The sequence below is a fragment of the Chaetodon auriga genome, chromosome 8 (assembly GCF_051107435.1).
Source record: "Chaetodon auriga isolate fChaAug3 chromosome 8, fChaAug3.hap1, whole genome shotgun sequence".
NCBI lineage: Eukaryota > Metazoa > Chordata > Actinopteri > Chaetodontiformes > Chaetodontidae > Chaetodon > Chaetodon auriga.
In genome coordinates, this window is record NC_135081.1 from 25,581,191 (window position 1) to 25,604,265 (window position 23,075).

At 46.4% G+C, this 23,075-nt stretch overlaps 1 protein-coding gene across 1 annotated transcript in view; it reads right to left on the reverse strand.

Moving 5' to 3' along the window:
* Nucleotides 1-241: 241 nt before the first annotated feature.
* Nucleotides 242-23,075, reverse strand: part of erfl3 (Ets2 repressor factor like 3) — a 44,772-nt gene continuing 21,938 nt past the window's right edge. The window contains exons 2-5 of the mRNA XM_076736946.1: nucleotides 12,632-12,866; nucleotides 3,286-3,401; nucleotides 1,940-3,090; nucleotides 242-1,737 (exon numbers count right to left, since the gene is read on the reverse strand). Of these exons, the coding sequence (XP_076593061.1) occupies nucleotides 1,069-1,737; nucleotides 1,940-3,090; nucleotides 3,286-3,401; nucleotides 12,632-12,866 (2,171 nt within the window). The 3' untranslated portion in view covers nucleotides 242-1,068. The remainder of the gene's footprint in view (nucleotides 1,738-1,939; nucleotides 3,091-3,285; nucleotides 3,402-12,631; nucleotides 12,867-23,075) is intronic.

Sequence of the window (23,075 nt, forward strand, 5' to 3'; positions counted from 1 at the left end):
GAGTGGAGTCGTGATCTTTCCACAGGTGGTCCGCAAGAGAAAGAGGAGGCAGGATAGGAGAGAGACAAGAGGAAGGTTATACAAAAGTCAAGAGCTCTGAGAGGACAGTGTGCCAGAGTCTGTGTGTGTGTGTGTGTGTGTGTGTGTGTGTCTTGCGTTGCTGTGAACATTAAGTCCATAAGCAATGCTTCCAATGTGTGTCCCCTTCGCTGTTGGCTGCTTTTTTTTTTTTTTTTTTTTTGCGTTTTTCTCTGCTTGTGTGTGTTTGTGTGCATGATTCCAATAAACATACAGCAATAGGCTTCCCTGAGTGGAGTGGGCCAGGTTCAAGAGTCAGTCAGACAACACCCAACAGCCCCACTCTTCAATCCTGGAGACACACTTTCCTGTTTTACCCCCCGTGATTTCTTCAGTATCTGCCGAACTTTACAAGGGTTTCATGAGTTGAAGAATGATTACTCATAGCAGTCCTGTCTTCCATGTCCCTCCAGAGCTGTGGGTTGTAGATACAGGCACTTATCAAAGTCCCGTCAGCTTAAGGGAAAAGTAGCATAGGGGAGAGTGTGCACATTGTCATCACAGGTGTGTTGCTGGGCTGTGAGGGAGTGTGTGTGTCCCCTGAGGAAAGTGCTGACTGGCTGCTGATTCTACTGATGGAGCCTGAAGGCGGGAGCTGTGCTACTGGGGCAGGGCATCTGGAGCTTCACTGGCCAGGTGGGAGGTCAACGTGGAGCCAGCTTTCACGAGGGAGCCTCCCTCTGATTCCAGCCCCGTTGAAGTCACTGCGCTCGGTATGGCTGAGTCTGAGTCAGTCCCACCTCCCAAAGGATGTGTCCCAGAAGAGCCCTGACCCAGACAGAGGACTGGTGGGGGATCTGACAGAACAAGAGAGGCTGTCTCTGAGGTGTTGGTTTCGTATGTGTGTATGTTGGACTGTGTTCTCGGTTCACAGGAGGTTTCAGGAATCTAATTTGCCAGTGTGGGAGAGGGATTACAGAGGAACCATTTACATACTCCTGTACCACCTCCAGTGCTACTGGAGCAGTAGTGTTTGGGCCGCGTCTCTCATCAGCAGTCTTTGTTCTCCAGAGACAGCTGTGCAGTGGCACGATGCAGCTCAGCGCTCACCCTCAGCGGTGTGGCTAAAGAGCCCTCGTACGCCAACGGGGGAGGACTGTCCCCTTCTCCACTGCCTGTCCCGTCCTCCTCCATCTCCATCCGTCCATTACTTTGCCTCTCTCTTTCGCTCTCCCCCTCTGGTCGTACTTTCTTGTCATCTGACTCCTCCTGTGAGGCCTCCATGCGCTGGTCTTCGCTCCAGCGCCTCTTGAAGCGCAGCTTGAGGGGGATGCACTTCGTCTGGGGAGCTCCCGCCAAGCCCGTCTGAGGTGGGGGTGTGTTACTGTCCCCCGGTTCGAGGGGTTCGCTCTTGAGGATGGGCAGCCCGCGGTGCGCATTGGAGTGTGCGTGCTGTGAGGTGAAGAAGGGCATCAGGCCAGGTGGAGGCGGAGCAGGGGCTTTGAAGACGTCCTCATCCAGGTCCTCATCAGGATGAGGGTGATGCTGGGGGGCACCTGTGCCATTAGCAAGGCGGTGGTGGTGGTGGTGGTGGTCAGAGGCTCCGGAGTGGCGATGGGAGAAGAGCTCAAACTCCTCATCTCTCTCATCTGGGTCCTCATCACTAATGTCAGTGACCTCCACCTCTTCCTCTGACTCTATATCAGAGATGGGCTCCACCTGGACAGTAGGACAAAGGTAAGAACAGAGATTAAGATGAATGCGGCAGGAAAACAGAACACGGAGGAACTCACTGGTAATAAATTTGTATAATTTTTTAAAATTAAATATACTCGTATCATTTTTAAGATCTTACGGTGATTTCATGTAACACATCTTCTCTGATTGCTGCATAGGGGACATTTAGATTTATGTATCTCACCTTAATCTTGGGAAGTCCTGCACTGTTTAGAGACTGCGTTGAGGAGGAGGCAGAGATGAGGCCTGAGCCGCTGGCCGAGCTCAGGTCGCTGCCAAACGACAGCGAAGAGCCAAGGCCAGAGGTAGACGACATGGATCCAGATCCTGAGCCTGAGGACATGGAGCTCTGCCTGGGTTTACTCTGGCTTTGACTGTCCCTCTGCTTCCTGCCCAGTGGTGGTGGCTGCAGCTTGAACTTGAAAGGAGACATGTGTGGAGGCTCCTCACCAAGGTGGAGTGGGTGATGCACGGGATGAGAATGTGGGTGAGGGTGGGCAGAGTGAGGCGGATGCGGGTGGTGGTGGGCGGAGTGAGCCAGAGGTGGATGGTGGTGCCGCTCTCCTCCCCTCTCTCCTCCCCCTGCTGTCGCTGCTCTTTCTGCTCTCTCGCCTCTCTCTCCGGTCAGGCCAGCCTTGTCCGCAGCGGGCCGGTGGGGCTGAGGGATGACGATGTTGGGGTACTGGAGGAAAGCTCTGGGGCTGAGGCCGTAGTTGTACACTGACTGGGTGTGGGCCTGCAGGTAGCGCTTCATGTCCTCTGGGTTGAAGGAGAAGTGGGAGCCTAACATGGGAGACAGGGTGGGTGAGGGAGTGTAGGGGAGGTGAGATGTTGGAGTCATGGAGAGCGCTGGGGACAGAGGAGGGGCTAGAAGGCCAGCTCCTCCCGGCCCTGGCAGAGGAGACACAGGGAAGGGCGACAGGGGCTCTGGGTGGATACGGTGCCCTGTGGGGCCGCGGGAGCCTGGGTGCCCAGCGGGGTTACCTGGTCCTCCGTACATACGGAACAGGGTTTCATGAGACAGACGTGGATGGATGATACTTCGGTAACCTCCTCCTCCACCACCGGGTCCTCCTCCTCCACTCACACCCCTCTCTCCCCTGTCCTCTCCTGCTACCGTGTTGCCCTCCTCAATCTCAGAATTGACGGAGGTGCCGTCACTGCAATCGCTGACGGAGCCGCGTGCCATTCGTCGGGCCACAGAGCTGAACATGCCGCCAGGGCTGCGCAGGTCCTCGTTCGGGGAGAGGACTTCTGAGGGAGTTGACGGAGGAAAGCGGAAGTGGGTCCCCGCACCGGTGGGGACAGGAGGGGCGCTCTGAGGAACACTGCTTCCTGGAGACGCCACGGGAGGGAGGTAGGGAGAAAAAAAAAAAAAAGAGGGAGAATACTGAGAAATAACAGATAATGTTCTCCTGTGTAATCCTATGTAATCATGCTATCCTATTGTGGGATTAGGAGACATCTGAGCATGCACAGGCATGCACACACACACACACACACACACAGCGCCAGACTATGCAGACTTACCAGTGGAGCCCATGTCGATAAAGGGGTAGTTGACCAAAACCAGTTTATTGAAGTTGAACTTGTAGGTGAACCTCTTGCCTTTGGTCTTATGGAGGATCCTCTTGTTGTAGTAATATCTGGTAAGGAGAATAAAGCAGACATGATAAATACAAATATTAAGAAAAGACACTGTGCTCACACATGCCTATTGCCTGTGAAGACAAATGCATGGACACATATCAGGGTTAAAGAACTGACTGTGGATCATCTTATGCAACACTTTTAATGCACACTACCAAGGTATATAAATTCTGGCCTAGTAACAACACTGGAACACTTAATCTAAAATACACACCTCATTTTACAACATTATTTTGTTCCTGAAGTCGTTGAGACCATGACAGATGCGCCTGCACACTCAAGCACACACTTTAATAAGCATGAGTCTTTCATGTTGCCTCCCCCCTCCCTTTCTAATGATAGATATTACAGAGTGTTGTATGACATTTGCACAAAGCAGACCCCGTAAAGGGAGGGAGAAGGAGGAAGAGGGGGGAGAGAGGGGATGAAAAAGAGAGAAAAGACGGATGAGAAGCAGCAGACAGACTGAACTGTGGAGCAGCAGTGCTGCTGTGTGGAGGTATAAACAAACAATCAAAAGATCAGAGGTTGATGTATGCAGCATTAACACTGCAGCCAAACGTGGACTGTAAATGGGCTGTACGGGTGTGTGCGACTTTGTGTGTGCGGTATCTTCACTAATGTATATCTGTCTAAATGAAGGTCAGGAATCAGAAAACAGTATATTTTAGGGTCCGTTAAGTTCACATTTTGTCACACAAGTGACACGTACGACAACACACTCTAATTCATTTTGCTAGATGGACCCATCTCTTTATGTAACACCAAAGCAAAGCCACCAATAATTCACCCCATCTTTATCTGTTTATGTAATGGCCATTCTCTCTATTTTTTCCAAGCTTTCTCTCTCCCATGGCTCCTGCCTACAGTACAAGGCTCCATTTTTATTAACCTTTGTCCAGCTACAGCTCTTTATGTAACATCTCTCTGCTTTCTTACACAGATCCACATCCACTTTATGTAACCTCTAGATCCCTGGCTGCCAAGCCTCACACACCGAGGGCTGACACAGAGCGAAAGAAAGAGGAAGAGATAAAGGGCAAGAAAGGAACAAAAAACGCTGTTTTTGTCTGTCAGGGACATAACAAGCCTGTGTGCCATGCTCACTAAAACCACCGCCTATCCTTTCAACACTACCCTTGGCTATTAAACACAAGAGATAACCAGACGGCACATTTGCTCATCATGTCTGCATGCCTACCTGCTTTTATAGCACCAGGCTCAGCTTTCCCTTCCTCCAGCATGTGTCTGCTGGCACAAGTTAAGTGAAGTGTGCTGACAAAGATAGGGGCTCCAGGGTATGTAGGTAATGCTGAGTTAATCAGAGCCCATTGACTATCATTACACTGAATGGTAGTTATCCAGACGGCGGTGTGTGTGTGTGTGTGTGTGTGTGTGTGTGTGTGTGTGTGTGTGTGTGTGTGTGTGTGAGTGTCTGTCTGTTTGGTGGTGGGGAGGTGTCGCCCTTCACCCCCTCTTATTATGCTTATTACACAGGCTGGTTGGGCCGTTTTTGCTCTGGGAACAGACTGTTGCTCTTTTTCAATCTTCAACCCTCCTCCTCCTCTTCTCCCTTTATCCTCCTGATGCCTCTCTCTCTCTCTCTCTCTCTCTCTCATCAATCCCCCCCCCCCCCCCCCCCCCCCACACCCTTTATCCCAACTCTCCCTGTGCTCTCCACTCATCCCCTGAGGCGATGGGAGAGGGTGAGAGAGAGGGAGAGACAGAGAGAGACGGGACAGGCCTGCACTGTTGAAAACATTGTTTACGCCAGGCACAAAGCAGCATGTAATTTCTGCTCTAGGGGAGACACTCACAAGGGCTGAGAAGGAGGGGAGAGAGGCAGTTGGGAGCGAGAGGACAGACAGAGACAGGCAGGAAGTCAAGCAGAATTAAAACCACAACAGGACTGTGATCGAATTAGCTGATGACAGAAAAGTCAACAGGCTGTGTTAGGGCCCACATATGGGCCCAATACAAATATGGATGGCAAGGGAGGAAAACAAACACACGTATCTGATTAATATATTTTGTGCATCACGCAGCGTCATTGCAACCCCTAAAATTTCAGGACACACTTTGCTTTTAGCAATTTTTTGAAACACCACACTTCTCATTTGTCACCAACGTCAGTTCGCAAAAATTGTCAATAACATTTTCCTCGACTTTGCATGATGCAGCAGGTTGTTTTAGTTTCTATCTGTGACCTCGGAGGCAGGGGACGCACAAATCAGGGGTCCAAGAGACTAAAATAATGATCTTCTCCTCCACAGACATTTATCCACAGCAGGTTAAGACTAAACTACCAAAAATGTCCTACTACTGCATCAACTTGTTGTCAGTTTTATCACTGCAGAGTCTCCCTCTTCTGCAGTGAGTTTAAATCTTTCAACTTTCAACCTTCCCTGAACAGGGGTGAACTGCACAAAAACTGATTATAACCTTCATGACGGGTGGATTTTTTGTTGGCTGTTCCAAAAAAAGTTGGGATGCTGCATCGACACTGTTTTCCATAGCTGCATAGTTTTAACAAGGGGTGCCTAACAAACTAGCAAGCAAGTGTATAACTGGCATAAATAGGGACACATCACAAAAGCCAATAACATCACACACATGTGTCTGACCCTGGCTCATGGCAGTCTGATAGTAGGGAGCGTAGCCAACCAAAATTTCGTGTGCGGCTGGCTGCACACACAAATGCAGCTAATACAAAGAATGCTGAAATGCATAGTTGGAAGCAGACAACAACTTTGCGTAATCCCAGCCGCGGCAACTGAGGCTGTGTTTAGAGCACATGGCTGACCATTCTTTCTCCAGGCCCCCTCCTCCTGCGCCGTCATACGGGCAGACAGTCTTTGAAGAGCATTTGAACTCACTTCAAAAGAGAAGAAAGAGATTCTTTGAGTGCCTGTGTTTAGCTGCCCACCACACTCGCCTTACACACAAGTACGCTCATACACACACCTCTCCCATATCCTGACTCTCTAACTGCCACTTCATTCAGGCATACTCGAACACATGGGTGCATGCGTGCCCCACACACACCCCCAGAACGGATCATGCGGGAGATGGAGCTTTATCCTGCTCCCTGTTTAACCAAAAGAGTAGATTGAACAATCAATGCAAGTATGGATTTAAGCAAAGCCTTCAGGAAAGCAGAGGGGAGGCTTTCTCTCAACTCAGTTGTTACTGTGTGTGATTCTAGGCCAGGGATTAAGGCTGCGATTACACAGACCTGCTGTGGTTCAAAACAATATGATCAAAGCAGAAAGAGAGAGAGAGAGAGACACACACACACACACACACACACACACACACACACACACACCAGAGTGCAAAAACTCAATTGCAATGAATGAACAGACATTTCCAAACGGCACTTTCACCAGCTTTGAGGCCATTTCCAGAGAAATACCACAGTGTTATTATTTGCCATTGTGTTATTGAAATACCTTCTTATAACAGTGTCAATGCAGTCAATCAGCTTTGGATTTCTTATTTGAATAATATGAACAACTTTCACTCCCCGAACTCTTCCATTGAGTTCATTTAACAAAACAAGCCAAACTTCTGAAACAAAGCCGCCTTTAAAAGAAATTCAGGAACTAACAAGCAATACAAACAAAGTTAGGCAAGGCAAGGCAAATTTATTTGTATAGCACAATTCATACACCAGGCAATTCAAAGTGCTTTACAGAAGCATAAAAATACATTAAAATCATACATTTCAAAGAAAGAAAGAAAGAAAGAAAGAGATTAGAAGAGAATAGAAAAAAAAAAAAAAAATACAATTAGTATATCAAAATACAAAAGTTACTGAGAGCTCTGTCCACCAGTTCGATTGGACATGACAACACTGTACTCATGAACTAATGTTGCTAAAAAAAAGGTCCAACGGGGCACCAAAATGAGCGGTCAGGCTAGCATTCAGGTGTAAGTAAGTTTGGCTAACCTGGAGGTTTGTTTACACCTATACGCCTGTCTGACCTCTTTCCCTGCTGGACTGATTTTTTAGTGATGTTGCAGTTTTCTGATGTCTCAACAGTTACTTTGGACAGTATAATGGTACCATAACTTTTACATCCAATGGCCAGAGTACAAAAAGTCCTGAACATGAGTGTTTTTTGGGACTAACTGTGTCCTATCTGCATTCAGTTTGTGGAAAACCTTTTGTCTATCTATGTCAGTATCACTTAACACACACATGCACATACACACACACCAATGTCAACACTAAAAATGAAGTAAACCAAGCCACTTGTGTGTGTGTGCGTGCGTGGACAGGCTGTGCCTTGCCCATTGTTGGGCTGTAAATAGGCGCTGACTGTGACAGGAAGTTGGGATTACAATACTCCCCATGAGCCCCGTGTTTATTTTCTGCCTCTTTCGTCAGCATTGGCTGTTACACACACATCCCAGCCAGATCCTTCTCTATACACATGCACACACACACCAGCTGCTCACACTCAGGTGTGTGTGTGTGTGTGTGTGTGTGTGCACAAGTTGCACATGTGAGAGTGCTTTGTGTAAAAGCCAAGTTTGACAAGTGTTTACTGTCTTAAAAAGGAAATGAAATGTGTTTGTGCAGGGATGTGGGCTGAGCTGGGGGTATGATAAGGCAAGGTGTCACATGCACTGTGTATGTGTGTCTGTGTGTGAAGAGGAGGATCTGGTCAGGGTCTGATTACGATGGTCACATGCTCTGTGGGTGCGAATATGTACTGGAGCGCACTCTGGTGTGTGTGCATTCCTCCCTCATAGAAAATAAAGGCCTCATTCAGCGAGGAACAATGACATACACACAACGCGCATGTAAGCTGGACACATACATGCTGCAGATAGAGACAATGGAAAGACAATCAACACAAGCATACGTTGAACCCAAAGTCATACAGTGGTACTGTCCCTGGGTGCTCCCTCTGCACTTTCTCTCTGGCCCTGGGTGTTTCCACACAAAGCGCTGCTGTAAAGAGAGGCCTTCTGACCTACAAACAGGCCCAGCCAGCTAGGTGAGTAACACTCTGTGCATATGCAGCAGTATTTCCTGCAGCATGTTTTGTAGATGCGGTCACTGAGGTTACTTCTAAATGCACATCAGAGCCAGTTTTAGTCCCACTGATTGAACACGGCTACTGTATTTCAGGGCTTTACTTGGAGGAATAGGAGAGTATTAGATGCATTTTGTCCTGTAGTTTTAACATACGACAAACAAAGTATGAACAAGTATTACCATACCCAGGAATCTTTTTTTATGTGCCTTTCGGTAGGAAATTTTCCAGCTGTGGTGGCCCATCACAGCTATATGAATGTTGGAAATGAAGCAAACATGTGTGCATGCAAGCATGCATGGGCAAGAGTCTGTGTACAATGGTGCATTTGTGTATGTGCACATGTGCTGTGTTGTTAATCTTTGCCAGCTGTGCATGGCAGTCCCTTTGACCTCTGACCACTGTGCTGGAGCCAACGAGGGCTGCTGGCTGGGGGAAAGAGAGGCCTGGAGGTCTCAAGGAGCTGGGACCTCTTAGCATGATTACACTCATTAAACCAGCACTCTGCAATGACTGATTGGCAACAGGCTTCATTTCCCGCTACTATTTGTGGATCAGTGCGAGTCTCATTTCTGAGAGCAAGACGGTGGTGCAAAGAATCAGGAGGGGGGGTGAAGGCTTGGCTCTCTGTTTGAGTTGACAGGTTTACTTCCCTGCCCTACCAAATGATTCCTCGTGATTGAAATGCAGCTTTTCTCACATTTGATTTACTGTAACAAGACAGAACAACAAAGTCATTCATTAATTAAAAAACAAGACGAAGAAATGACAATCCTCTTTCAACATCAAGCATGTCCACACGCACGCATTCGCGCACACACTTGCACATAAACACACACACGCACAGTGTGAGTGTAATCCTCTCAACAGGAGTGGGAATTTCACAGCGGCCGTGGGAGCGGGAGACCAGGATGACGCATGGACTGAGGCTGTGTCCCCTCAACGGAAAGCCAACACATACGCAAACGTCCACACACACACAATACTGCCGTCCTGATGAAGGGAATTTCCACCATGTGCACGGCAGACAGGAAAGAATAAGATAATTGAGGCAAAAATAATAATTACAGAGGCTAAGTGATAAAAGAACACTTCAAAACAGACGTGCCTTTTCAAGTATGAGAGCATGTGTGTGTGCTAATTGCCACATGCCGACTGCGGTCTCCATTATTAGCAGACTCCAGGTTTTCTCCATATGAGGGACACAAGGTGGACTGCTCTCCAGCAGTCTGCTCCATATGGGGACTGTTACCCTGCACATGTGTTGGTGTGCCTCCTTTATAACTTCATTAAACTTTTGTGGCATTAATCCTCTTGCCACATTACTATTGATGTGTCTTGAGACGCTTCATTTCCAGCGTCTCTTGTGGTGAAGGACTGATGGCAGCTCTGGTGTCAAATCAGGTGACAACATGGACGTGGGTGTGTGCATGTGCGAGGTGTTTTGTTGACTGTCCTTCTCCCTCCAAGCCTGAAGTGACTCTGCTAAATTTATAGGCACAGAGGGAGACAACCTGGCCGTAGGAGGGTGGCTGAGGACACAAGGGTGCCAGAGGGGAAGCTACTGTGTAGAAAAGTTGCTGATAATCAGCCTCTGAGGCCGGTCCATCAGAGGGCACTAAGACCCGCTATATATAAGCACTTACTGCAGCCTAAGCTCCAAATCTGTTAGAGCTCTAGAGGATGGACATGATATAAATACACAGCTTGACCACAATTATCCCCATCTTCACTTTTTTTTCCTCTTTCTAATTCAGGAACCCTAAATCTGGACTCCAAGTGTGAATGTGTGTGTGTGAATCACATGCATGAAAACATTAGTAGTCCATGTTAATTTCCTCTGTCCCCATAGGATCCAATGTAACGAACGTTATCTTAATCTCACCCTCCTAAATGAGCGTACATAAACACTCCCACCCTAAATTAAGCAATTCAAGGCATTTCCCCACTTCAACAGCCTATGTGGCTTTCTTTAAAGTGCTCAGCCTAACCTTGGCCCTGTTTGGCCACAAACAAGCTGGGGACACATAACACAGACACACAATGAGACTCTGTGCTTGCTACAACTGGTTCTGCAGTGATATATGATGTCTGCAGCGCTGACTGTGTTCTTATATATATCACAAAACTGATTGCATGTATTTTCATTCTCTAATCAAACAATATTGTGACCTAATGTCTCATTATGAAAGCCAGAAGTACAAAATCTGAAGCATCTGTTTAACTAACTGTGTTGGTCTTGAAGCAATTTGCTTCATTGACTGTCAGTTCAATTTGATTTACTTCATACTTAGCTGATCCTATCTGAAGGTCAGGAAAGCAGATCTGGCCAGAGAAGAAGTCAACAACCATTAGATATAAGGATTAAAATATGTCCCAAAACTACATTCTTCACAACAAGTGAGTGATAAGCAGCTTGTGAAGCAAAAAAAAAAAAAGCCACAGATGAACAATTCTGATGGTAAAGTCAACCAATGATGGTGAACCGTGATGCAGTTTGTACTTGTGTTTGTACCTGACTACCCGACTAAAGCAAGATATTTTCATGTGATAGAGTTGAACTTGAAGCAAGGGTCAAACAAAACAGCACCAAATCACTGTCGTAACATGTTAATGGGCTTGGCTGAGCTGGAGTCCATTGATATAACTTTAACCAAAAGGTGTAAAGGTGCGACCGGCCAAATAGGTCGGTGTTGTAACTCCACTTGTCTAGGCCGAGACCGTGTGAAGGCATGCGGCCAGGGTCACTCTTGCAATAGTATTATAGACTTGATTAAGTGCTATTAGTCCCTGGGCAGGAATGTGTGTGAAAGAGAGCCAGAGAGTCAAAGCTGAATGAAATGCTTCCAGCGGGTCACTGCTGTAACTGGAATCAACAGCCAGGGTCACACACAGCATTCTCAATTTGAATTACTGAGCGTTAGTGAGCGATGAATGCAGCCTCAGGGGCGTCCGCACGAGTTTACAAGTCATAACCTCATTTCTTAAACATCCGCACCAGTGCTAGTTCATCTACATGTGTAAAACCACCCCTCAACGTGTGCATACATCCTTTAAGCAGATGGAAACCACACTGCAGCAGGTAAGGGGGCTGTAGTGCACTCGGCCTCAGGATGAAGTCATTTAAAGAGTTCATGACCGCAGGTGAGAGTTTGAACGCCGACTGATAAATCGCCCTCGGGCTCAGAACCCTCAACACCACAACAGCCAGTAAAAAGATTGCTGCTGGTGCATTAATCCATATAAATCTCATTCAACTCCTGTGCCATGCCACTGCAGAGCCTTGTCACTACTTCAGTGTCCTCCATCAAAGAGACGGAGGCACCTGGTGGCCGAGGGGTTGGAATGCCAATTGTGGTTTGGGTGTCCCTGGACAGCGTGTGGTTGGGGATCTTTACTGTTTGTCACTGCCTATCTCTGACTCCTCTCATCCATGTGCAGCTGACCGTGTAATAAAAGGCTTAAAATCCCTTAAAAAAATTAGAAAAAACAAGTCTGCATCCTTCACAGCTGGGCTTAGGAGCTCCTCAAAGTGTTACTTCTACCGAGCAACAACATCCCGTGTGGAGGTCAGCAGTTCTCCTCCCTCGTGAGAGCAGCCTGGGGAAGGCTGCCCTTTTTGACTTGTCTGGAAAAAGAGCAATTTCGGGCCCAGAAACAGGGATGTATGTAGACGGAAACTCGGCTATATGTATTAGGTCTTACTTCACCAACCACGCTATCTCAGGTTCCTTCCCTTGGAAAGGATGGCATTCCACATCCTGAGAGCCAGTGATCAGTCCACCAAGGCTTTTCCCTTCAGCCCAAGAGTTAACACACTACAACCCTAAACTTAACGTGGAGCCAACCACCCACAAGACTGCGGCTCCATGTTAATTGTGTCAGGTGACCGGGCTCGGCAGATTACTGCTCAGCCATCGGGCCTGCTTTCAGTGGAGGCCTGACCTGTTTTCCTAAAGAAGCTGATTCATAAAGGTCTCTGAATCACTCTTCGTCTGTGCCTTAACCAGTCAGCCATTTCTTCGAGATATCTCCTTATATCATAGTTACTATTCTTCCACCTACCATCCCTTTATTCAAGTTTATTTATTAGCACATTGACTGTTCTAAATAGGCAGTAGTGTTGTGTGTAATTTGATTACACACTCCCACATGGAGATACAAGCATGTCGTCGTACCTCAGTGCCCTGCTCAGCTTGTCGTAGTTCATCTGGGGTTTACACTTCCTGGCTCCCCACAGCCGGGCCACTTCGTCGGGGTCCTTGATGACAAACTCGCCGTAGTCTCCCTGCCAGGCTATTACATCATGATACTCTTCTTTTCTGAGCAGCTCCAGGATGAAGTGCCACAGCTGGATCTGCCGGGACCCGGGGCTCGACTCAGGCTTGTAAGCCCAATCTGGGAAGGCGAACCCTGTGACAGAAAGATAGAGAGCGTGGAGGGTTAACGTGGGCCACAGAAGCACAATGAATCACTGTGAATGATGATGTTAAGAGCACATGTACATTTCTAAATTCAACCAAAAAGAAAAAAAAAAAACACAGGTTTTTCAATCAGGACTGTATCTCGAACACCTGAGCGACATTTAACTCAAATGATCCCTGACAAATCACGTTTGGTTTTGTAAAGCAACTCAGACGACTGACAACTGCTTTAAAGTATGAAAAAGAAAGAAAAGACTATGATATGATTACAATTAGGAGTCAGCCGTCGTAGCTGTTTCAGGTGAGTGGAGTCCATTCTACGAGAGAAAAGAGGATTAAAGGTGTCTAGCCGAGTACAGATCACACACAACAGAGCAGCTTAGTCGAGCAGAGTGTCCTCATTCATATTTCACATCGCAAGTAGACTCTCAAGTCTTCCCTGCAGTTTTTTCTTCACCCTCCAGTCAAACTTTGAATGTTTGGGGGTAATTTCTCTTTCATGGGACAGTTCGACACAATGGAGAGCAAGAGGAACGGCAGGAAAAAAGTAAAGAGAATATAAGAAATCACGAACAACGGCATGAGAAGCAGCGTAACATGCCTTAACCCGCTGAATTCTACGATGCCCCTCTAACTTTACTTGTCTTTTTCCTCTCCTTTAAGCCCGCTGCCCAGACTAAAACAGTGCTTTTCTCTCCTGAGAATGGAGCATTTCCAAAATGGCCTCCAGAGCGTACAAATCTTAAAATGCCAGCTTGGTATTTCAGCGTGTACAGGGTAAATGGAGCTATTCCAAAATGATCACATAAGCAAGCCCAGTGAGAGTTGGGGACTGTGTGCCAGTAAAGTTTAAGGTCCCATATTGTGAGATTTTCATATCATTTCGATTATAAAGCAGGTCTCAGTGTTGTATAAATACTGAGAAAGTATCAAAATGCTCAATCCACTGAGAAAAGCACACAGTCTGCACTCAGAAACTGTGCCATTAAACGAGCCTCCAGGACGTCCATAAGGTTGTGATATCTTCACAGTCACTGCCCTCAGCCGGGCCCGAGCACGGCCACAGACTGTGGACCACGCCTGCTCAGGCCTGAGAGCTGACCAATCAGAGCAGACCGGGCCTTTCAGAAGGGGGCCCAAACGAGACAGGCGCTAAAACGGAGCGTTTCATGCAGAGGGTGAATGGAGGCGCTGCAGAAAGGGACAGTCAGGAGGGTAACTTTCTGTGATCACTCATTTTCAAACATACCCACTGTGTTTACAAATCTGCTGTTTGCACTACTGGCTGATTTTATGTTTTAGCATCTTGCTATTACATCATGCAATATTACATATTTTATATCTTTAGGCCTATACAGATTTTTTTTATACACAGTTACATATTTTTTATCTACTGTGCAATAGTGGAAAACAGGGGATTAATAAGTATTATCTTATCTTATCTTATAAATATAGCCGATTACACAGCACAATTGTTGTCATGAACCTATATTTATGCTGACGATGCTGTGACCATAAATGAAAGATTTGGTTTGGCTGTCTGTCCCACTCCTCGCCAGATGTTTTCTGTGATGCAGTTTGTTGTTCTGTCAAAGGAAAATAGGACCTTTTCGTATTTAAAAATGACCTAGAAACGCTGGTGTGGACGCGAATCGCAAAAGAAAACAGCGTTTTGAATTCAGGCAGCATTTCTCTGCTGTCATTAGGTCACCACCTCACCACAGTAGCTCTTCACAGGAAACACACACGCACACTGAAACTACAATACTGAAAGTTGTAGTGTTAGTGGGCTTCATGGAACAGTTAGGCACATGAAAAACCTTTCCACCTCTCCTCCACCTCTTTCCTATCGTGCAGTCATTCTTTCCTATGACCGGAGGAAAACAACATGGCCAGTCATCTCTCCTGTCTATCCCTCCATCTCTCTCCACCCTCTGCCCGAAGGAAACGCAGAGTAAGAGACACAGAACGAGACTGTGGGCGTGGGTATATGGCTGTTTGTATGAGCATGTGTGCGCCCAAATGTTCAAGTTTTAAAGAGTTTATTTGCCAGTGTGCGTGTTTGAAAATGTTTGTGCAAGTCTCCCACTAACATTCTGGTGCCTGGGTGGTCATGAAAATTTGACACGACCGAGCAAAATAACCTATTACAGTGTAATACTCTGCCAAATATAGCCTGGACAGGATTTTATTTTATCAACAATCACCCGCATAGCACTGATAAACAAGTGAGGGGGTGGAGTTACCAGAGAAATAGCATCCACCTGCTAAAGTGTCGTTGAGCAGGACATTTAATGCCTATCAGTCCGGCTGTTGTTATGTTGGGTGCGATGTTAAGCATCACATTACACTGAATATCCAGAAAAATTGAGTTACCTGTCTGATGTAATGCAATGCAATACAACAGCCCGTAAATAAATGCAACTGAGCAGATTTTGCTGATCGTCTGCATGTTGACTCACTTCTATGCTGCGCTGCAAGGCCTTATGGTTACAGTGAATTAACTTTACATTTTTCACCCATGTTGTCTACCTGAATTACACATACGGAGGAGGATTATTAGAAGCACCATCACATAATGCAGTCTAATAAAACAGCATAACTCAATTAAATCAGTTAAACCAATACAACTCTGACACACGAAAAAATGGTTTAAAGTTCTAAGTTAAAAAAAGCAGCTTTGATTAGACGGTACTTATACTTTGTACATATTTTTACTTTCTATACTTCTAATTATTTTTTATGTTATATATTTATCTGGACTTCTGTGATGGATGTTTTCATGCTGCTTTAACACCTGAATTTCCCTTCTGGGAATCAATAAAGGCTTATCTTAGCTTATCTTGGGCCGCTATGAAGCCAGAGCTTGCAATGTGTTTAACTGCACCGCATACAAATGGCAACAGAGGAAATGAGGCAGGCTGGGCTGGAGATTGGGAAACAAATCATCAGCCCAAATCATCAGATTATGGATGTGCAGGCCTGTCAATGGATTTGCTGGATTACAGCCCGAGGCAGAGATAGATAGCCCTGATAATCTCTGCTGCACTAGCCTGACCATTTAGTCACTGTTACATAACACTAAATAATGTTGATGGCACATCTGCCAGACATCTATGTATCTGCACAAAAGTGTTGATACTGCAGCCTTTCATCAGCATGAGGTAAATAATCTATGATTCTATGTGAGAGACCCACCGGATGCAGGCACATTAAGGTTTCAGCTTTCGGTTAAAAACAGGATGAAAGGAAAGTTATCTTCCCATGTCTCTTCTTACTCATCAAACGTAGGCTACTTGCTATTCCTCAGCACCACTTATTGGTGATTTTCCTCCAATCACGGTGATGTGTTTGCGAGGCATGGTCAATGAATCACTCGGTTGTCCCACCTACTCAGGAGTCATTAAAATGAAGATTTTCTGAATATGAAACGATGAACACGATGCCTACACATTTTCAATCTCCAAATTCCAGACAGGATTTTAATCACCGTTGAATATTATGCAGATAGTAGGTGGCCACTGAGGCAGTCAACAAAGAGGCTGTGCAGGCAGCTGAGCCACTTTCAAAGTACAGATTATTGTTCTTTATAACAAACATCACAATGTGTGAAATGACCATGGGTGTTAGAGCTGCATAAACAGAGCCGTCTGTGTCTAACTTTCCAGACCTGCATATGTAGGTAGAAGTTAGCATGCAAATGAAACAACACTCACTCACTCGCTGTCATTTTATTTCATTTTTCCTCTTCCGACCTTCCTCCTCCTCCTCCTCTTTCACTTTCAAACACTCAAACAAACACTTGCGGCATGATCAAACCCCCGAGTGAACTACAATCACAGAGGAACACTCTGGAGGCAATCATAAACATACCGGCCTGGCCAAGCATGCTTTTCACCAATAACACATTATCACCCACACACACACACACAACACTCCCACTGTGGAGGACAACACATTCTTTCCAGACACAGGAAACTGATGGTGACTGTGTCAAGGCAAGTGATGTGTGTCAAGTCAATCGAAAGGTGGCTGGTCAAATCCCCAAACAGGCTGAGACTAATAAATGAGCAGCGCTGCCCATATCTCAACCCTGTGGTGCTGCTGCTCGTCTGACAACTGCTCCATTGAAGCTGCTCGGTGGCCAACGGCAGAAGGTTATTTGTACTGGAAGTTCTGCCTGTTTGCAGTTAGGCAGAGGATGTTAAGCAAAGCTCATCAAACAGACAAAATAAATGTGAAAAGAAAAGAGCATCCCAGCTTTTAAGGTACTACGCTACAGTTTGTGCATGAACAAATGTGAGTCAGTGACTTAGCGCGTTTATCAAGATGCATCCGTAATGATCTTCTTGACTTTGGCATGGGCCGCAGAGGTCATGATACACACACATCATATTTCAGGGTCCTTGACTGAAATGTATCCCATGTAAATACTTGGAGGACTGGCAGCCGGGCTGTGTGTGAATAAAGGCAAGAGGACATTCTCTGCATGAACTGACCCATGATTCACTGTCATCAGCAACAGCGTATATCACAGCCAGCACACAGATAAACAGAGGTACGAGTGCCGCGCACAGGGGCGCATACGTGTACTGCGCATATCAGTATATCATCGGTTTACCTGTCAGAACCTTTACATCAAAGAGCCCACAAGATATGTGCTCTGTGCTGTTGCATAGTGTGTGTGTGTGTGTGTGTGTGTGTGTGTGTGTGTGTGTGTGTGTGAGTGTGAGTGTGAGAGATGATAGGGATTATGTTTAGAGGAATGCTAAGAGCAAGAACAGGTGTCTTTGTCCTTCTATCCACCCAGAGTCCTGACTCAACACTGGATCAGCTATCACACACACACACACACACACACACACACACACACACACACACACACACACACACACACACACACACACACACACAGATCTGTTTCATCAGCCTTGTAAACCCGATAGGAGAATTTCAGCGGGGAATTTTTGGAATCTGTGTGTGTGCGAGTGTGTGATATGTGTGAAGTCGCGCATCACGATGAAGAAGAGAGAGAGAAAGAGACGAGCAGCAGGGAAGAGCCTGCAGAGCATGACCTAACCCCCCCCACCACACTTAACCTCTCTGACCTCGACTCTCCCTCTCTTTGGCTCCTTTGCTACCTCACCCCCCTCCCTCCCACGGGAGACACCAGATAGCCATTACAGCATGCATGCGCAGGCATCACACTCTCACACATGCACACGGGCGCACGCACACACACGCGCACAGACACACACACAGACTCAGCATCAATAATGCAGAGACTGGTGTGGAGGGTTGGCGATAGGGGTGCGTCTAATCTCTGCCCTGGGACACCAGAGAGTGCAAGTGCGTCAAGAAGTGAGTGTCTCTGTGTGTTGTGAGTTGGGACAAGTGAGGGGCAGGTGGTAGAAAGTGAAGGAAAGGGGATGAAGAGGAGGAGGAGGAGGAGGAGGAGGAGGAGGATGGGGGGGTGGGCTGTAGTGAAAAAGAAGAAGGCAAGACGAGATGGGGTGAGCACTGGGACAAGCGGAGAACAGAGAAAAGAAAGTCGGAGAAAAAGAGACGGGGGAGGGAGATCGGGGAGACAAAAGTGGGATGAGAGAGAAAGAGAGACAATGGCAGGAGTGGGACAGGAGAGAGGGGGTGGATGGAGGGAAGGAGGACGAGGAGGGGGGTTCGAGGGAGGGATGAGATCATAGCTCGTCTGGTAGTCTGTTGTCATCCAGATCAGATTGCTTATCCCCCCTCCTCTTTCTTTCATCCATCCATCCATTCCCTCCTCCACCTCCTCCTCCTCCTCCCCCTCCTCTCTCGGACGCCTCTTTTCCTCAGTGCGATCTTGGTGGCAGGCCCCTAGCAGACTTCTAACACTGCTGCTGCTATGCCAGCTATGTGTGTCGCTCACCAGTCCAACAATTACCTCCACTCTCTCTCTCTCTCTCTCTCACACACACACACACACACACACACACACACACACACACACACACTGCAAGAGCAGAGAGGGGGCTGAGGAGATGAAAGCAACTGAGTGAGAAAAGAGTGAAATAGAAAGGAAAGAAAGAGAAAGAGAAGATGACAAAAGACTTAAGAAGATGAAGCGACCTGGTGGGTAAAGGGCAACTTCTTAGTCAACTCCAATAGATGATGCTGCCTAAAGACTGTCTGCGTATGCCTGCTGCAGTTTGGCACAGTTATATACGAGGTATCGTCCTATTTCTTGGAGTTGACGATTCAGAAATCCATTCCTGGCTTCTTATGTTATTATTTGCTGACGTTGTTTGACATATATGACAGTTTAAGGTACCTTTTCACCAACAGTAGCGCTATGGAGCATGAGGACACACATGTGCATGCGGCAAAGAAATAACACGTTCCTGCTGCCAGGTGCAGCAGTAATGCGCTAGAAACATTTAGAAACACGTCAGAAAAGGCAAGGAAGAAAAAAAATGAAGGCAAGCAGACGAGGATGTACACAATGCAGGCTTCAAAATATATTTATGAGGAGGGAAATGCAGTCATCATGTGTATTAGGCCTCAATGATACATACCATTTACAACACATTTTTTAGTATTTTCTGACATTTCTTAGACAAAATGCTTCTTCAGCTGATTGAGAAAATTTTCAGTGAATTAACTGGTGGTGAAAAGAAGTGTTACTTGCATCTCTAAAGCGTTTGACAACCGCACAGCCTCAGAGGAATGACAGACTGGATCAGTGACATGGGACTGAAGTGCGAAGGAGGGCGAGAGCTGATGGGAAGGAGGCAGAGACAGACGGGCAGTCAGACAAAGTAGTAGAGTGAGAAAAGAGATGTGGAGGAGAGATTCCAGGAGCTGTGAGTCCTACTCAGCAGCAAATCAACTGACAGGCCTGTGCCAAACTAACAGTGGAGTTGCAGACTCAGGGTTTTTACACAGGGCCAGGGCCTCTGAACAGCCATTAGCAGCAGTTGGCTAGCACCGTACTACTTTAAACCAACTCAGCTTTAGTGTGGAAGTGGGAAACGACCAGTGCAAGTGTGTGTGGGTGAGGGGGTGAGGTCACTGTCTCGGCTCTGAGAGTCTGTAAAAGCACTAAAAAATGAGAGACAGTCAGCGTTTGCCTATAGCGCATTCATTCACAGGCATACACCGCCTTGTCTTTTGTCACAGCTGCTTGGATAAGTGAAACTGCCTGAAGCGGCGAGCATGGGGAACAGAGAAGACAGAAACACAAGACCAGGAGGTGGAGGGGAGGGATGGAGGGATAATAAAAGACTTGGAGGGTGAGATAGAGAAAGTAAGAGTGAAAGGAGGCAGAGAAAGGAGAGGGTGGGCTCCGCAGGAGGAAGAGGAGGAGGAGGGTAATCAGAGCCTATACGCCTGAATCCCAAAGTGTCTGGACTCTTCCCACCAAGTCCATTAAAAATTCATTAGGCCAATACTCGAGGAAGCAGGGGAGTGAGACACTGAGTGAGAGAGACAGGGACACAGGAGAGTGACAGGAAGCAAAATGTTGGGGACATGACAAATGTATTAACGGGGAAAAGGGAATAATCTGGAAGTTACCTTTTAACTCAAAAGGCATTTAGTAGAAAATGTTAGCAATATTTTCTGGAAAAAATATCCAAAATGTTTTGCATTTTGAGATTATTATAAGAACACTTTCTTATATTAAATGTAGAGGTAATGCTGCAACTATCAATGATTTTAATTATGGATTAACATGCTGATTATTTTCTCTATTAACCAATGTATTGTCTGTTCTGTGAAATATCAGAAAAAAGATGGCATCAAATATTCAACTTACTATCACAGCAAACTGAGTAAACCAGCAAACACTGACATTTGACAGGCTGGAAACAGGAAATTGTTGGCGTTTTTGCTTAAAAGAAATTACATGAACCATTAATCGATCATCAAAATGGTTGAGGCGACCTTCTAACTGAAACGCAAGCGAGTGCTGCTCATGTGTTTTCCAGATGAAATGGTGGAATCAGATGTTTAAAGCTGCCACCAGTGGAAATACCTAGTAGAGATGCAGATTAGACCAACTGTTGACTTCAGTTTCCATTTTATTTCACATTAAGTTCTGCAGAAGTCAGATGTTGATAAACCAGTAGGCAAGCTGTTTGATTAATTTCACAAGCTTGTGACCACTGTGGTTTCACTTTAACTTGGAGAGTAGATTTTACTGGTTTGGAAACAATCATCTAGAGAAATGTGGGTTGTTGTGAATAATCCAGATGGAGACAAATTTCCCTTGGAGGAATCGTCTTAAGGCTCATGACCGCTGGCTCACCTGAGTGCAAGGAGGGTTTAAACACACATCACACACACAAAAACATGTAAGCCTAGCAGGCTGCTCAACTATTCTCTGAGGTCACCACAGTTTATATTTTCTATAGGCTCTTACTCGGTGCCATATAGCTGCAGAGGAGAGGAAGAGCAAGAGAGAAGAGAGTGCTTTGTGGCCTTGGATGGGCCAAATATAGCGCCACACACACTTACACACACTGGGTTTATTGTTCAACAGTGGGAGAGCGAGCAGAGACAGCGAGAACACACAACATGGATGGGGAGAAGAGGGAAAGTACAGAAGTGCTGAAGGAGGAAGAGGAGGCGGCGATGAGGGAACAAGTGGGACGGAGAATGAGAAGGACATGACGTAAGATGAACGATTTCGTCTCTCTGCCTGTCGCGGCTCACTGCTGTATAGCTCGTCTTCCAGTGAACAGATAGACGTCTTTTCCAGGAAATTGTAGGGGAGGAGCATGAAAGAGGGGGGAGAAAAAGCACGTCCATAGGGATGCTCTCTTCCAGAACAAGCTCCTCTCCTGCAGCCCTCCACATCTAGTTCACATGCTCGACTGCGGGGCTGTAAATGGCTTTGTAAGTCACGACATGCTTCAAACAGCCAAGAGTTGAGGAAAGGCTTTGAAGTGTGTTGTGTTGCAGCGTTGGCTTTGAATGCAGAAAGTCTCAGCCCACACATGGTTTATCGACTGACTAAGCACTTTAATAAAAAACATATTGACATCTAGGGATGGACGATATCTCCAAAGTCTTCTATCACGATAAATCTAATTTCAATTAAGAATACATACATATAAAAAATATAGATGTATTGCAATTAAGGGACTAAAATTTGCATCACAACCACGACTGAGGGAAAAAAGAAAGGGGGAAAAAAAAAGAAGTTCAACTAATTAACCACCAGGTAAACTAACAGTGAATGTACAATGAATATTTTATCACCCCATCCAAAGAGGCTGAGCCCCTTGGTGAGAGCTTGAATCTGAGGCTGTGAGGGCTCTAGTATCGAACCACATGGGGCAACACACAACACAGCCCCTGTAACTAGCAACATGTACACACAACAGGTGATCCTTCACCTGGGAGCTCTAAGAAAAGGCACAAACACATACACCTCTCCAGATATTTCACATGGGAACTGGAAGACTAAAAGAGCAAAAGTCAGTGGCAGCCACAAACGCGTGTAGGACGAGCACCGTGTGAACAAAAACACTGAGCGCTGTCCACTCGCAAGCACACATGAAGCCCCAAGGCACCGCACCTGATGTGCTCTCAGGTGGGCCGGACGACTGGACTTCACTCTGTGTAATCGCACTCATAAACAAGCCTGGTGGGAGAGTGTGTTTGTGTGTGTATGCGCTCCCCAGAGTGTGTTAAGCGCAGCAGAATAATATTGTTTCAGGGAGAGACGAGACTGTCTCTTGCTCTGGCTGCTCTCAGGGCGCTGTGAGGTATATTTACTCTCACCAAAGTGACGCACTGCTCCCAGGACATTAACCTTTCTCCTTAGACGTGCACACACACACAAATACACACACACTGCTCCTAAATGCTGCAGCCACACAGGCCAAAATGCAAAAGATCTGTGCATTAAATGACAGTCGTGTTATACACACTGGGAACGCGCTGTGAAGAATGATGTGATTTAATGGTCGGCAATGGAAAGCATTTAAGATAAGCATGCAGCCACCTCACTTATTCTCTTTCTTATTAACATTCCTAAAATCTAAACTCAGGATTCCTGCAGATAATGAGTGCTGATGTGATGCCATAGCTTTCTTTTTTGCCCAGATTTAAAATGCATGGAACTCATTAAGGCAGATAAGACCACGTGACGCACCGGGGACCACTGCTGTGGATCGCCATGACTGAATGAAAGCAAGTTATAGCAGAAACT